This window comes from Pristis pectinata, chromosome 11, assembly GCF_009764475.1.
Source record: "Pristis pectinata isolate sPriPec2 chromosome 11, sPriPec2.1.pri, whole genome shotgun sequence".
NCBI lineage: Eukaryota > Metazoa > Chordata > Chondrichthyes > Rhinopristiformes > Pristidae > Pristis > Pristis pectinata.
Window position 1 is genome coordinate 15,990,861 of NC_067415.1, and position 17,468 is coordinate 16,008,328.

Here is a 17,468-nt window from a genome sequence, read left to right on the forward strand (position 1 = left end):
GTCATGATTGTTCTCCTTATCTCTTTGTATTACATGTATAAACATTGATATATTAATCTGTATTAATTTGAAAACTAATAAAAAGATTGAAAAAGAAAGAAAGCAAAGTTTTTCACTGTACCTTGGTCCATGTGACAATAATAAACCAATTTACCAATTTACCAGATTAAAGGTGTCATGGCAGTTTCCTGAGATCCTTGAGTAAGCATCCAGTGTAAGAAATGGAGTGCCATATCATTCAATTCCAGGTCAGAGGGTGTTGCCAAGATAGAGGACAATTACATTGCAATCATGTGAGCAGCACAGAAAAAGTCTTATAACATGTCTCACCAAGAATGCGACAAGGAGCACTTTATTTAAAGAAAGAACAATGACTGGATACAGCATAATGCAACATCCATGACCTTGTTTTGCAGGAAAACAATCCAGCAAAGGGGATAGACAATATATTATCCCCTTTTATTGAATTCTTGGTCATTGTAACAAAAACAGTACATGTTGTATCTTGTTTTCTGAACCTCCAAATAAAAAGATTCACTAAACATGTAAAACATTTCTTTCCCAAAGATGTTCTACATTAAAGGAAAGTTCTAACTTTTTCATTCCAGATCAGTGTTGGAATTGAATCATGAAGAAATGTGATTTGAGACTGAACACATGAAATAATGTTCAGTCACCAAATACCCAAGAGTAATTGGGGTTTTCAGCCTCCAACATTACTCCAATAATGCTCAACTTAAGTTCAGGGAAAATTTATCGCCAAGGTACATTATGGTCAGAGACTGAATATTGAATTTAATAATTTCAGGTAACCTTTTTTCTCCATCCTGTACCTTTCTGTTTCAATTTGTTTCATTTTTCTTTTCAAAGTAATTGTTGCCTATCACAGACATTTTCTCTGTTCTCTCCATCCTCCCTCTTCTGAAATTTAGAACACATTTGCCCTCTCAACTTTATAGTTCTGGAGAGGAGACCCGAAATGTGAACTCATTTTCCCTCTCAGTGATGCTGCTTGATCTCAGAGAGTCATAGAGAGTTAGACAGCAATGAAACAAGCCTTTTGGCCCACTAAATTCACTCTGACCATAATTAACACCAATGTTACACTAATCCCATTTTATTCCACTGCCCCCCCCCCCACATTCCTGCTGATTTCTTTCACCATTTTCTTGTGCACAGAACTCCACTTCTGGATTCAGTTCTATTGAAATCAAAGCATTTGAATTATGTAAGCAAACTTCAATGCATATATGCTACTGTGTTGCACAGTTAGTATGTGACCAAGGATAAATTTATTTTCAGTACTAGTACTAAAACACCTTTTCTCCTCCAATAATGGGATTCATTATGAAGCTTTTTGAGTATATATTGAAATAAGTCATTTGCTTCAAATGTTCAAAATTCCAGGCGTGTTTGGAATATCATGCAAATTTCTGAAGTAAATACAGTATTAAGTGATAGTATACTGACAAAAGATTACCCCTTTGTTTGTGGAGTTTGTATGTTCTCTCCGTGTCTGCGTAGGTTTCCTCCGGGTGCTCCGGTTTCCTCCCACATTCCAAAAATGTACAGGCTAGGAGTTGTGGGCATGCTATGTTGGCACCAGAACAGTGGTGACACTTGCAAGGCTGCCCCAGCACATTCTCAGGAGTGCAAAAAGACACATTTCACTGTGTGTTTTGATGTACATGTGACTAATGAAATAAGTATCTAAAATATCTAAAAACTGTTCCAAGTTGCTTCGTCAAGCTAATGTCTTGGTAGGACATTTAAATGGATATTCCTGATCAATCATTCAGCATGAAACTGGATTTGCATACCTGGCCAGACCTGTGAGTATGCTAGATTCTTTCTTTAGAAGGACCAGATTTTCTTCTTGTGCTTGCCCCAAACCAAATTTATTCCAGTATTAGCTGTTTTATTATTCAATCATATTTCAACTTTGTTATTAGTCATTATTCTTTCCCTCTCTATTGTCGCAGATTGCTTCCCCCATTTCTAGACATATTTAAATCCTGTTATATCTTTAACATTATAAAATTTTGATGTGAGGCCCGAAACTTTGACCTGAAATTTTAACTCACTCCACAGATGCTTCACAGGCTACAAAATATATGGGGTATTTTTTGTTTTATTTACCAAATGTGCTAAACTCAGTTTCATAACTTCTCATAGAGGGATTTTGATTTGAAAATATTGGGTTGGTAATCAAATATCACTCCACTGCACTACTGCAACCAATATCTGCTGCAGGAGTGCATTGGAATCACAGAAGTAGAATGAGTAGACTCCCTTTAATGGCACTGAACAGGGTTCAAGAAAGAGTAAGAAGCTGATTCTACCACTTAGGTGTCTATATAGTAGATATACATAGAAGTGCACGAAGCAATCTGGAAAGCAAATGGGAGAATAGTCTTTATTGTAATGGAGTTGGAATACAAGACTCAATACTCCACAACAGTTCATGTAATATTTTTATAAAGAAAGACAGCTAGATTAAGAAGATCAGTAGATTCCTAGTGATGTTATTTATCTGGACATCCAGAAGGCATGTTTTATGTTCCCTGTGAGACCGTTAGTTCAAATTGAAGCTCATGAAATTGAAGATAAGTCATTGACTAAGCAACAAAAGATGGAAAGTTGGGATAATAGGCATGTCATCAAATTGCCATAGCCATTGCTATAGATCTCACATGTACATCGAAACACACAGTGAAATGCATCTTTAGCATAGAGAGTTCTGGGGGCAGCCCGCAAGTGCCACCACAATTCCTGGTTCTTGAACCAACCTGCGCAACCCTAATCCTACCTCAGCAATGGAACAGTGCAGACCACCTTGCACAATCATAAACTTGCCTCAGATTGTTTTTATTTGGCACTAATGTCTTGTTTTGCATGGTCTTTTTTTTTTCATTGTCTTGTATAATTTATGTTCTGTGTGTTGTCTGGATCTACATGCCTGTGATGCTAAAGCAAGTAAGTTTTTCATTATACCTGTGCCAATAAACATTGTCAGTTATGACAATAAACTTGATGGGGTACAGAAGCCTAAAGTCCCACACCACCAGGTTCAAGAACAACTTGAACCATTCGGTTCTTGAACCTACCTGCACAACCCTAATCACTACCTCAGTATAGCAACACTATGATCACATTGATCACTTTGCACTACAGCTGACTTTTATTTTGTTCTAATTGTGTTCTTCCTTGTAAAAATTGTGTATGATTTATGTTTTTTCTTGTGGATGCTGCTTATCTGATGCTATGTGCCTGTGAAGCTGCTGCAAGTAAGATTTTCATTGCACCTGTGCAGACATGTACTTCTGCATATGACAATAAACACGACTTTGACCTTATGATCAACGTGCAGTTAAAATTAAGTATAAACTTGCTGTAGAATTCAAGATTTACAAGTGGAAAGACTTCTAGTGGAAGCTATGTTTAACAGCTAGTTATGAATTGTAAATTGAAGCATTCTGCAAACAGAAGACTATTGAACGGTTCCCTTATACAATGAGATGGACTATGACCTCACGATCTACCTTATTGTGACCTTGCACCTTATTGCACTGCACTTTCTCTGTAGCTGTGACACTTTACTCTGTACTGTTATTGCTTTCACCTGTACTACATCAATGCACTCTGTACTAACCCAATGTAAATGCACTGCGTAATGAATTGACCTGCACCATCAGTATACAAGTTTTTCACTGTACCTCAGTACAAGTGACAATAATAAACAGGAGCCTGAGGGCACATACCACCTGACTTAAGGACAGCTTCTACCCCACTGTGATAAGACTATTGAACAGTTCCCTTATACAATGAGACGGACTATGACCTCACGATCTACCTTGTTGTGACCTTGCACCTTATTGCACTGCACTTTCTCCATAACTGTGACACTTTACTCTGTACTGTTATTGTTTTTTACCTGTGCTACATCAATGCACTCTGTTCTAACCCAATGTAACTGCTCTGTGTAATGAATTGGCCTGTAGGAGAGGTATGCAAGACAAGTTTTTCACTGCACCTTGGTACAAGTGACAATAATAAACCAATTCCAATAAGGAGTACTTTTTCTTGGACGGTGCACAATGTCTTGGCAGCACTTATAAACGGGGAGAGGAGGCTTCAGTGAGATAGGAGCAAACCTCTGACATGCTATTGAGCTTGCAAAAGCGGGGAGGCATGTGCCGGCCGACAGGGGAGAGGGCAGTGCTCCTTTAAGAGACGAGCCCGGCTCTCGCCGCGGCGCGCAGCATGCTGGGAGCGCCAGCACCAACGGGAATCTTCGCATCAAGATGGCGGAGCGGGGAGCCGAGGGGTGGCGGCGGCCGCAGCAGCAGCGAGGTCCGGGCCGGTTGTAGGAGACGTCCGGGGAGCCTGTCCTCCACCTGCTCGGCAGCGTCAGCCGCGGCGACACAGGACAGAGACAGAGACGGGGCCGGGGCTGGAGAGCCAAGGCTGCCCTCGCACACCCACCCCGCCTCCCGGCACGGCCTGCCCCCTTCCTCCCACATCCAGCGCTGCCCCGCTTCCCACCCACTCTCGTATGAATTCCGCCGAGGGCGACTCGGAGTGTGCGCCAGCAGAGGCGAACGCAAGGTCGGTGTTGGAAGCCAACTCGAGGCCCAGGCCTCTTCAACCTCCTCTTCAACCTCCCCTCCCCTCCCCTGCTGCTGGGACCTGAGGCCTACCCTGGCCCCTCTGGTCTGCTCTTGGCCACAGGAAGGGCCAGAGGTTTCACTGCTCTGCTCTTGCTCACTGCCTCCCTCTCTATTAATGGGTCCTGGTTAAAGTGCTTTACTTAAAATAATTTAATGATGTGTCAGCAAGCTTCAGTAGTTTTTTTTTTGGGGGGGGGGGGTTGTTGTGTCAAACCAGAATTCAATTTTAGAAATTTGTGACCTCAACTATCGCTGAATTTCTTGAAGGACGATTGAGAGGTGCATTGTCAGTCCTCCAACTTGCAGTCAAAAGACCAAAGAAGGGAGGGTGTATTTTTGACCTGTGTTGCTTGTCTAGAATTCAAAAATGAGTAAGTGTCACTTGGTGATGCAAAGTGCCATTTTCTGTTTTATCAGAGTCCACTTGTGTGGTTCTTAATGCAGGGGAATTAGTAGCAGCAAATGTTTTGCAAGCTTTTACTGTTTTAAAGCTGTAAAACTGCTGTAGTAGATATATAACTTGGGATTCAAGATGTTCTCCTATGTACACATTTGTTTGCAATGTTTTTGTGGTTTGTCTTGCAAGTTAATGTCAGTACAATGCATGAGATTATGCTTAAAAAAGTGAATCGTTTGCCTAATTAGGTTACAGGTGTAAAGTGTATCATACTGAAACCTAAGCTTTCTTTGAACTGTATAATTGGAAGTACAAGTGTAAAAAATTTAGGAAGTTGTACTGAACCTGTTGTCGGCTGGAGTAGCATTCCATATCTTAGATTCCATACATCCAACATTTGAGAAGGAAGAGTGTGAGTTGGCCATACAGTTCATTAAGCCTGTTTTGCCATTCAGTAGGATCGTGGTTGATCTGATCATGGACTTTATGTCTAGTTTTCCTGCCTGATCTCTGTAATCCTGTCTCTGATGTTGAAGAATCTATCTCCAGTGTGAATATACTTAATGATTAAGTATCCTCAGCCTGTTGGATTAGAGAACTAGCAGGATTCATAACCCTGTAAGAAGAAAACATCCACTCACCTCGGTTTTAAATTATTTGAAGGCTTTTGAATGGAACCAGGAATGAGGCCTTGTAAGTACATGAGTAGACTGGTGAGGCTGTAATTCTCCTTGGAGCAACAAAAGTCCCAAAGATATTTGACCAATGTTTAATATCATAAAGGGTTTAGGGAGAATACTTAAAGAAACATGCCTCCAGTGGCTGAAGGCACAGTAGCCAGAAGCCTGAGATTTAAGGTGATTGCCCAAAAAAATGGAGGCAACAAGCAAAACAAAACATAATTGTACAATAAATAGTTAAGATTTTAAATGTATTGCTTGAAATTTTGGATGTGGAAGTTTTCAAAAAGGAATTGATACATGGGGGGGAATAATTAGTACTGACAAAGAATTGGGGAGTGAGATTAATTGGATTGCTCTTCAAAAGAGTCAGCACAGACTTGAAAGTCAGAAGGCCTGCTGATTGTAATGTTCTGATTCTGAGTTTTTTATTGTCATTAGTTGTCTTTTATTGCAAGTAAGGTCTCTGTGTAAGATGTTGGTAGACACATTTGTAAATTTTTTTTGGAAAACTAGATTTGATGAGAGTGCTGCTGCAGTAGTGTACAAAAGTAATTTTATTTGTTAACATGGTGGGTGCCACTTGACAACAAACTGAATTTTAGGGGCAGTACAGTGTCCACTCTTCAAGATGGGCAAACATTATTTCAGTCTTGCAAAAATTGTTTCACTTGTTGTAAAGGCCACAGGTGTCTAAATATCATCCTAAATATTAGATTGCACCGAATTGCTTCAGGGTTTGGTGAATCAATAATTTTCATAAAACTTGATTAATGAGAGCAGGTGTATGTTGGTTAGGGTTTAGTGATCAAATGTGTATTGACCTGCATCACTGAAACTCCTGTCATTTGCCCAGTGGCGCAAATTCCTCGTAGTGTAGGAGTTGTGAATATTTTGAAATAGTAGAATTTGGTACGTCACTTTGGGAATATTTTCATATTTCAGCTTCTACAGTTTTTTCAATAATCATAGACATTCTTTCTGTCAAAATGGAAGTAATTCATAAATGAGTCTGTACTATCAGCTAACATTTATTGTAAAGGTAGATCATTATCTTAGAATTATCTTGAAGAACTCCTCTCTCACAGGTAGATAGAGTAGTTAAGAAAGCTTGTGGGATGTTAGCTTTCATAAGCCGTGGGATCGAGTTTAAGAACCATGAAGTAATGATGCGGCTTTACAAAACTCTGGTTAGGCCACACTTAGAGTACCGTGTCCAGTTCTGGTCACCTCATTATAGGAAGGATGTGGAGGCGTTGGAAAGGGTGCAGAGGAGATTTACCAGGATGCTGCCTGGATTAGAGAGTATGTATTATGAGGAGAGACTAAAGGAGCTAGGGCTTTACTCATTGGAGAGGAGGATGAGGGGAGACATGATATAGGTATACAAGATATTAAGAGGAATAGATAGTGGACAGCCAGTGCCTCTTTCCCAGAGCACCAATGCTCAAAACAAGAGGACATGGCTTTAAGGTAATGGGTAGGAAGTTCAAGGGAGATATCAGAGGAAGGTTTTTTACCCAGAGAGTGGTTGGTGCATGGAATGCGCTGCCTGGGGTGGTGGTGGAGGCTGATACGTTGGTCAAGTTCAAGAGGTTGTTAGATCAGCATATGGAGGAATTTAAGATAGAGGGATATGTGGGAGGAAGGGGTTAGATAGTCTTAGGTGTGGTTTGAAGGTCAGCGCAACATGGTGGGCCAAAGGGCCTGTATTGTGCTGTATTGTTCTATGATTCTCTGATAATAGAAGTGCCACCTTTAGTTGGACCGGGGGTTCTAATCACAGATACATTTGCAGATTGGGCTAGAATACCTTGGGTAGGCACTCCAAACATCGAAACATCCGTACCAGCATATCGCTCCGTGGATTAACATTCTGCAGGCAAGATTGAAAGCTAAATTGGTTAATGGTGGTGTGCCTGAATTGGTCATTTTCCTAGATCGAAGTGTAAATTTCCTACTCTGACTTGTCCATTGTCTGCTCTGGAACTTGTGCAGACGATAAAATTGGACTCTGGGTTGATTCTTGTTCATGATAAAATGGTACTTGAAATCACTTGGGCTAAACAAGTTTTAACCCAATCTGTGACGTTTTAGAAAGATGAAGAAATGGAAGTGGGGATGATGAATAAAATCTTGAGATTTACGTTGTGATGTCTTTTTACTAAACATTTCAGGCAATACAGTAGCTATTCAAGTATTGTGCTGAAAGAACACTATAAGCAAAATTATACTTGAGGTTCAAAAGTTTTTTTAGGTTTATAATTTGGTCATTTTTTTGCACTCGATCATATTGCATGAATGTTCTCTGGTAAAGTCTTAAATATGACCGTGATTAATATTTTTAAGAGGGCATAGCTCCAGTTCTTTGAATTTTTGGATATACAAGTTGATTGTTGATGATTAATATCTTCTGAAGGAGGTAACATTGAAATTGAATAAGTCATCAAAAATGAAAGCTGAGAATTAAACCACAAAATTAAAGTAATTGAATATTAGTGAACAGTTAATATAGATCAAGTCTAATGTGCAGCTGGCTTCAATCTTTTAAGTATCACATTCTAAGAATGTTAAATATACCAGCAGTACTAAGAAAATTCTTAGTAAAAATGGTACTTGTGGGGTGCTAAGTTGATGCTTCAGTTAGTTATTTCTGAGCTGCATTTAGAATTTAAGGTTTGAGCTTCTAGTTTTGTTCCCAAAACCTGACAGAATCAATTGATTCAGAAATTTTGGAATATGGATTATACCCAAAATTATATGTGTTGATGTTTTCTATCTTTAATGGAGATTCAAAATCCATGGCATCTCCAGCCTTGTCCATACAAGTAGCAGTCAGGATTTGCTGACCTTTCCCCACTCCCCATCTTAACACTGCAGGTTGAAGTTGAGAGGCCCTGCTAATTGCAATGGTTCTAGAAGGTTCTCCCTAGTGCATTCTGTTTCTTGGGGAGTAAAATGAATACCAGTAGGGCTTTTTCCATATTCAAAGTTTTTTCATATTCAAAAAAAACTCACTTAGTCACATGTTACAAACAATGTTCAAGGTATATTCTAAATATTCTTTAGTATATTTACACTTAATTTTGATTTTGTTATAAATCTGGTTATTCGCAAGTAAAACACTGGAAAACTCATGGGAGTACATTTTTCATAATTTCTCCATTTCTAGCTTTTAATAAAACTGCTAGATTACTGCTGTTAAACACTTCAAGGAATGCTTTAATAAGTAAAGAATAAGAACCAGTTATGCTCAATTGTGCTGTCCAATCTTGCAGATTTGTGCAAGCTTATTTTTCTAATGTAAATAAAACTTGTATGCAACTTAATTAGTACTATTTCAAAGGCATTTGGAACCCAATTTCTAGCACTGCACTTAATGTAGAAGTTCTGTCCCCTTGTGTACCTCTTTCCATAATCAACATTACTTCCAGGAACTTTAAAGAGATGTGGAATCATGTATTTGAAGAATATGCACTTTATCAAAGCTTCTAGATTGGAACTTCTTTTGATATAAATTTATCTGATATATTACTTGGATACATAGCCCATTAAGAATCTTTATTTAAGCACTGGTGTTTACGGAGTTTGATATGTCTCTGCTGGGTAGGAGTGATAATTTTGCAGTTCATTTCTCACTGAGGGTTAGGAAAACACAAAAGTTACTCGCCTTGAATATCATTCAGTAAACCCTGCCCAACATGACTGTCGAGTTAAGACAGGATTAGATCAGCTGCAAGTCTCTAAGGTCAAATAGCACAGTTGAGGCCCTTGTACTGATTATAACCATTTGGCTGAGCTATATGAAGTGTTCTAAGAGTTGATGTCTTCGGGAATGAAAACTGGAAAAGAAAAAGCAAGGCTCAATTGCAGCCTGTCACCAACTGTTCTGTGTGTGTAGAGTTTGGAGGTTCTTTTTTGTTTGCAAAGATCTTGTTTTCTTGCAACCCACAAAATGCTGGAGGAACTCAGTGGGTCAGGCAGCATCTATGGAGAGAAATAAATAGTCGTTGTTGACATGTTTCACTGGTTGTTGTGTTGACACCAAAGAACTACATATTGACATTTTGAATATTAAAGGAGAGGAAAAGTCCTGTTATATTACCTTCACAAAATGTGGCTGGAGTCTGAAATGTCCCAAATAAGTCTTGTAAGGCCTTTCTGACTGCAATATGAATTAATCTGAGCCGGCAGTCAAAATGCTTTGCTTCAGTAGGGGCATGAAGATGGTCAGGTTCCGAAAAGTTCAATCTTGTTGGACCTAGTATCCAATATAACCAACGTTGTGGAAATTGTATCTCTACTATTGATTTCTTTTTCCCCCTAAATGGTTATCCAATTTGCTGGTGCCATCTTTATAGTTTTAAAAAAAAATTGGACCTTTTTTTAAATGACATCTGGAAGTGCTATTAGTACTCAATTTTGTGTGGTGTATTTATTTTTAAAAGTGAAGGACTAATGTAGGAATGCAAGAAAAAGATGCTGATTAACAGCTTTACTGAATAGATTCTTGCCTTAATTACTTTGGTTATGAAAAATAACTTCCAAAAATCTAAATTTTTTTGCAAAACTATTAATGAAACATTTATTTAATTGGAAATGATAGAGTAATATTTTCTCAAACTCTCATGTTAACTTCAGTATAATTTCTACATGTTTTAATGGCAGTCTTGTCAATATCAGGATGTTTGGTGTTTAAGTTGCCAGTCTTGTTAGAATATGAATGTGGAAACCAATGATCATTTAAGACCAGAAGAAATTCAGGAGCTGTAGCATGTTTTACAGCTTAATGGATAACTAAAGCTTGAAACATCAACCTACTTATGCAGATTAAGTACGTTTTTTGTTAAAACCATGCAATTTTAGGAACACTTCAACTTGTAATTCTTGCTGATAATGTAGTCAAATGCACAAAACCTACAATAGCAACCTTGGTAAAGTGAGTTTAAAAATATCAATTTGTTTGTTAAGCATGAATCAATAAGGCTTTTGGCAGAGGTTTAGCTGAAATGCACAAAAAGTTAAAGAAAATTCTGGGAATACAACTCGCACATGAAAACCTCCTTGATTTTTCATGGTGCTTAAATTTGGCCTCCAGTATTTTGGCAATGATCTGAGGAAATTCCTGGTTTATGAATAAACCACAATCAAAATACTGCAAACACAGGAAATTTGAAAATGAATCAAAAAATGTTGCAAATACTCAGCAGGTCAGGCATGATCTGTGGAGAATTAACATTTTGGATTAGTGACTTTTTGTCAGAGTTGGAGGGGGAAGAAAAAAAGCACATCAAGATTGTAATGACTGGTCAACTAGCTTTAAATTACTACTTTTCTCTCAGATGCTGCCTGACCTGAGGCTTTTTCTACAAATGATTTGAATTAAGTGAGATGGGTAACTGGTAGAAATGGATGGTTGGTAAGCGAAAGTATCCATTAAAGGAAATTGCAGACGCTCAGAAGTATATCAGTTACATCTAGCAGAAAGTGGTAAAATGCAGAATGTCTTGCATCTTTTGGTCAAGTCTCTCTATGATGCCAGTTTTGGTGGTGGTTCTTGAGTTTGGGTGGATTTCTTATTGTGTTGATGGTATATTTTAAAGGGGCATGAGGTACATACATAGATGGTGAATGAGCCTGGGGGAAAGAGAAAAATAAATGTTGGAATTGAGAGAGATAGGACACTGCAGTTGCTGGAAGTATGAAATGAGAGTGTGGGAAATGCCCAGTAGTTCATGATGCATCTGTGGAGAGAGAAGCAATTAAAGTTATAGAAAGTGAAAATTTAAAAAATTGCAGGTGCTAGAAATCTAAAATAAAAGAAAATGTTGAAAATATTCAAAGTCAGGCCACATCTGTGGGAAGAGAAACAGAGCTAATATTTCAGGTCGAAGACCCTTTGTCAGAGGTTGCAGGTTGATAACCTGGCATCATGCTTGCCAGTTCTGACACAAACTGGAAAGGCTGGTCTATTGAAATTGTTGACATCAGTGTTGGAGTCTGAGGGCTGTAATATGTCTGGTCAGAAGATGAAATGCTATTCCTCATTTGCATTGGGCTCTGTTGGAACAATGTGAGGCCAAAAGCAGAGGTCAGGGTGGTAGTGGAATGGAGAATTAAATTGACAGGTAACTAGAAATGTAAGGGTCACCCTTGTATTCTGAGCAGAAGTCTTCTGCAGAATCATCACTGAATCAGTATGTGTGTTTTTCAGTCTAGAGGCAATCACTGTATGAGCACTGAATGCACTATACTAAATTGAAAGAAGAAAAAATGAATCACCGCTTCAACTGGAAGAAGTTTTTGGGTCTCTGAATGGTGGAAAGATAAAAAGGCAGCTGTTGCATTTCATGTGGTTGCATGGTAAGTGGCAGGGAGAAGGGTGAGGTGTTGGTGGAGATGGAAGACTGAATTAGGGAGTTGCTGAGGGAATTGTACCTTCAGAATGTTGGGAGAGGTGGGGAGTGTGATTGGTAGTGACATTGAAAGTGGCTGAAATTATGAAGGGTGATCCATTGAATGTCGAGTCAGGTGAGTGGAAGAATTGAACGAGAGAGGGTGTAGAAATGGAACAGATATACCTAAGTGTCTATAAAACAATGAAGCAGGGAAAACCAGTTAAGGAAAAAGGAAAGACCTCAACTGCACTGGTGTTATCATTAGCAGATACAACAGTGCCAGAGAAACTGCAAGAATATAATGGAGTCCCAGAAGGAAGCAAAGTGGAAGAGGTATAGTCGACATTGCTGTGGGAGTCTGGATATTGGAGTTAGAAGCTGGTTTAGAAGTTTAATTACCTTGCAAGTTGGTAGTGTCAGCGCAGGAGATTTGTTAATAATAAAAGCTGGAGTTCTGGTTATATCTGTATATCTAACTAAGCATTAATCTTTTGAATTGTAGCTCATGTAACTTTAAATGTTTTGCATCTAGTCTGCAGAAAATAAGTATTTTGGGTGGTGCAACTTAGTTTCCTTTAACGTGTAGTTAAATGTTGAGAGAGACTTGATGGGTGTAAAAATGTGGCACTCAAACTGTGAACAGTCATTGGGCAAGTGACCATTGACCAGATGCCTATTAGAGAAACAGTGAATTGCCCAATCTCTTATGTCTCTGATTCCTTATCAGGGGGTGGGGTGTTGTGGGGGTTGATCCAATCTGAAGGACCAAAGGAAATTTCAGTTTCAACGTAACATGATAAAATAAAAGCTTATTCCTGGGCATTTTGCCATTGTGTATTGAAACACTCATCCTTGTGAATGCTGTTTTTGCTGTCAATTTGCCACTCTTCCCAGTCCTCGGTAGAAAAATAATATTGTAGGTTAACAAAATGAAAGTCTGTTTTCCTAACTCTTACCCTCCACTCCCCCACCCCCCCCCCCCCAATGCATGCTTGATCTACTGAGATTTCCATAATTTCCTTTGTTTCATTTCCAACTGTAACTTTAGAACATCGACCCATGTTGTTGCCAGTTGTCTGATATCTGATCCATGGGTAAGGGGCAGAGATCTACAGCACAGGAAGTATATTACTTCCAAGTAATGGCAGTGTTTCAGTATAAATGGACCACAAGATAGCATTAAGAGAAAGTCATTAAGCTTCTGATCTCTGTTAGTTTGGCAGACTGTTTCCTTAATCTGTTAAGGTGCATATACCCAATTTATTAAAAGTTAGGTAAAAACAAAAGGAATTTCGAATGTTTAGTAGAATTCTTGAAGACTTGACCAGTGCTGGTCAGAAACATTCTAAATACCTTAATATTTTGGCATTATTTCCCTTTATCTAAAATAAACTCTATCCTTAGAACTTTGTGATACCATGAAATCAATTTCTATGGCAAAGTTGAATCAAATTCCATGGTCATGACATATCTTACAATTATACTTTTATATCTCAAAGTGCCACTCATTTTGAGGGATACCAAAAGTGCAAAATTGGCAAATAGCCCTCAATTTATAATTTGTGTTGGATGTGCAATAGAACAAAATCAGACTGTCCAGTAGCTAGCACATAAAGCACTCCAGAGAGAGCACCTGAAGTATAGCCAGCTGTTCGCCACTATCAGAGGCCAGAAGGAACCTTTAGTTTCTTATTTAAGGGGCCCAAGAAGTGGAATGCTCATCAGAAGCACTAGAACAGGAAAGATAATGATTTTGGAATAACTTGAGGCAGATTTGAGACTCTGTGGGAGACACATGAGAACTGGAAATGGAAGAGGTAGCATCACTTTTACAGTAGACCTGTGGTGGTACAGCTTGACCAGGGTTGGCTATAAAAGATCCCATTAGAGACTGGCTACCAACGTTTGGCCTGACGGGGTCAGCTTTTACTCCCAGATAAAAAAAAATACTTGCGACTCATACCCTGTCACACAAGCCTGGTCCTTAACTCTAAGCAGGTTGGGACAATTACTCAGCATCTCTGCACCTTCAAGGCTGCTGCATAAAGATTGAATATGGGAGGGAAAAAAATGCAAAGTCAGCTCCAGAATGACTGTGGTCGGGTCCCAATTTTATACTTGCAACCTTCTGGATCCCAGATATTGTTGAAAGGATAAGTTTCTCCTTGTACGCGGGGGGGTTTAAACTAGATTTGCAGGGGGAGGGAAACCAGAGTGTTAGAACAGATAGTAAGGCGGAGGAGAAAAAAGGTCATGTGAGGACTGCAAGTATAAACAGACATCAAAGGTTTGTACATGATAGAAATGTTCTCAGGTGCATCTATTTCAATGCAAGGAGTATTGTAGGTAAGGCAGATGAGCTTGGGGCGTGGATTGACACGTGGGATTATGACATTATTGCTATTAGTGAGACTTGGATGCAGGAGGGGCAGGACTGGCAGCTTAATGTCCCGGGGTTCCATTGTTTCAGACATGATAGAGGGGGAGGGATGAAAGGGAGAGGAGTGGCATTACTAGTCAGGGAAAGTATCAAAGCTGTGCGGAGACAGGACAGCCCGGAGGGCTCATCTACAGAGGCCATATGCGTGGAGCTGAGGAACAGGAAAGGTGTGGCCACACTAATAGGGTTGTATTATAGACTGCCCAATAGTCAGAGAGAATTGGAGTAACAGATCTGTAGTGAGGTAGCAGACAGATGTAGGAAACAAAGTTGTGATAGGGGATTTTAACTTTCCACATATTGACTGGGACTCCCACACTGAAAGGGCTGGATGGCTTGTAATTTGTCAAATGTGTTCAGGAAAGTTTTCTAAATCAATATATAGAGGTACCAACGAGAAAGAATGCAATACTCGATCTCCTATTAGGGAACCGGACAGGTCAGGTGACCGAAGTATGTGTAGGGGAGCATTTTGGGCCCGGTGACCATAATGTCATTAGTTTCAAGTTACTTATGGATAAGGACAGGTCTGGTCCTCAAGTTGAGGTTCTAAATTGGAGAAAGGCCAATTTTGTGGAAATGAGAAAGGATCTAGGAAGAGTGGATTGGGATGAGTTGTTTTCTGGCAAGGATGTGCTCAGTAAGTGGAAGGCCTTCAAAGGTGAAATTTTGAGAGTACAGAGTTTGCATGTTCCTGCCAGGATTACAGGCAAAGTTAAAAAGCGCAGGGAACCTTGGTTTTCAAGGGATATTGGTGATTTTCTTAAGAAAAAGAGATGTGTATAGCAGGTATAGGCAACTAGGAACAAATGAGGTACTTGAAGAGTATAGAAAAAGTAAGAAAATACTAAAAAAAGGAAATCAGGAAGGCAAAAAGAAGACATGAGGTTGTTTTGGCAGATAATGTGAAGGTAAATCCGAAGGGTTTCTACAAGTATATGAAAAATAAAAGGATAGTAAGGGACAAAATTGGTCCACTAGAAGATCAGAGTGGTTGTCTATGTGTGGAGCCTCAGGAGATGGGGGCGATCTTAAACAATTTTTTTGCATCAGTATTTACGCAGGAAACTGGCATAGTGGATATGGAAGGAAGGGAAACAAGCAATAGAGTCATGGAACATATAGAGATTAAAGAGGAGGAGGTGCTTGCTGCCTTACAGCAAATAAAGGTAGATAAATCCCCTGGGCCAGATAAGATATTTCCTCGGACATTGAGGGAGACGAGTGTAGAAATTGCAGGGGCCCTGGCAGATGTATTTAAAATGTCCTTAGCCACGGGTGTGGTGCCAGAGGACTGGAGGGTAGCTCATGTTCCGTTGTTTAAAAAAGGATCTGAAAGTAAGCCAGGTAATTACAGGCTGGTGAGCCTGACATCAGTAGTGGGTAAATTATTGGAAGGTGTTCTGAGAGATCGGATATACAAGTATTTGGACAACCAAGGGCTGATTAAGAATAGTCAGTATGGCTTTGTGCGTGGTAGATCGTGTTTAACGAATCTTGTAGAGTTTTTCGAGGAGGTTACCAAGAAAGTAGATGAAGGAAAGTCTGTGGATGTTGTCTACATGGACTTTAGTAGGGCCTTTGATGAGGTCCCACATGGGAGGTTAGTTCAGAAGGTTCAGACACTAGGTATCCATGGAGAGCTTGTAAACTGGATTCAAAATTGGCTGTGTGGGAGAAGACAGAGTGGTAGTGGACAATTGTTTCTCAGACTGGAGGCCTGTGACTAGTGGTGTGCCTCAGGGATCTGTGCTGGGGCCATTGTTTGTTGTCTATATCAATGATCTAGATGATAATGTAGTAAATTGGATCAGCAAGTTTGCTGATGACACTAAGATTGGAGGCGTTGTGGACAGCGAGGAAGGCTTTCAAAGCTTGCAGAGGGATCTGAAACAAATGGAAGAATAGGGCAGAAAATGGCAGATGGAATTTAATGCAGACAAGTGTGAGGTGTTGCATTTTGGAAGGACAAATCAAGGTAGGACATACACAGTAAATGGTAGGGCACTGAGGAGTGCAGAGGAACAAAGGGATCTGGGAGTTCAGATACATAATTCCCTGAAAGTGGCATTGCAGGTAGACAGGGTTGTAAAAAAAGGCTTTTGGCATCCTGGCATTCATATATCAAAGTATTGAGTACAGGAGTTGGGATGTTATGGTGAGGTTGTATAAGACATTTGTGAGGCCAAATTTGGAGTATTGCATGCAGTTCTGGTCACCTAACTATAGAAAGGATATCAGTAAGATTGAAAGAGTGCAGAGGAGATTTACTAGAATGTTGCCGGGTCTTCAGGAGTTGAGTTACAGGGAAGGATTGAACAGGTTAGGACTTTATTCTTTGGAGCGCAGAAGAATGAGGGGAGATTTGATAGAGGTTTACAAAATTATGAGGGGTATAGACAGAGTTAGTGTGAATAGGCTCTTTCCACCTAGATTAGGAGAGATAAGTACGAGAGGACATGGCTTTAGGGTGAAAGAGGAAAGGTTTAGGGGGAAATTCTTCACTCAGAGTGGTGGGAGTATGGAACGGGCTGCCATCTGATGTAGTAAATGTGGGCTCACTCTTGAGTTTTAAGAATAAATTGGATAGATGCATGGATGGGAGAGGTCTGGAGGGTTATGGACTGGGTGCAGGTAAATGGGACTAGTGGAATAACATTTCGGCACAGACTAGAAGGGACGAATGGCCTATTTTTCTGTGCTGTAGTGTTCTATGGTTCTACCATGGGTCATATATTCTTTACCATACAAAACCATACCATACAGGTCATTTATCTCATTGTTTGTGATTTTTGTCACATGCTATTGCACTGGTCTATAATGAACAATTGACTTCAGTTCAGAAGTAATTTATGACTATTACGTATTGGTGCAGCTCGTATT

At 39.6% G+C, this 17,468-nt stretch overlaps 1 protein-coding gene across 1 annotated transcript in view; it reads left to right on the forward strand.

Annotated features, from left to right (window-relative positions):
* Positions 1-4,139: 4,139 nt before the first annotated feature.
* The window catches only part of ube3a (ubiquitin protein ligase E3A), a 44,672-nt gene continuing 31,343 nt past the window's right edge, over positions 4,140-17,468 (forward strand). Inside the window, exon 1 of the mRNA XM_052026435.1 lies at positions 4,140-4,608. Coding sequence (XP_051882395.1) covers positions 4,556-4,608 — 53 coding nt within the window. The 5' untranslated portion in view covers positions 4,140-4,555. The remainder of the gene's footprint in view (positions 4,609-17,468) is intronic.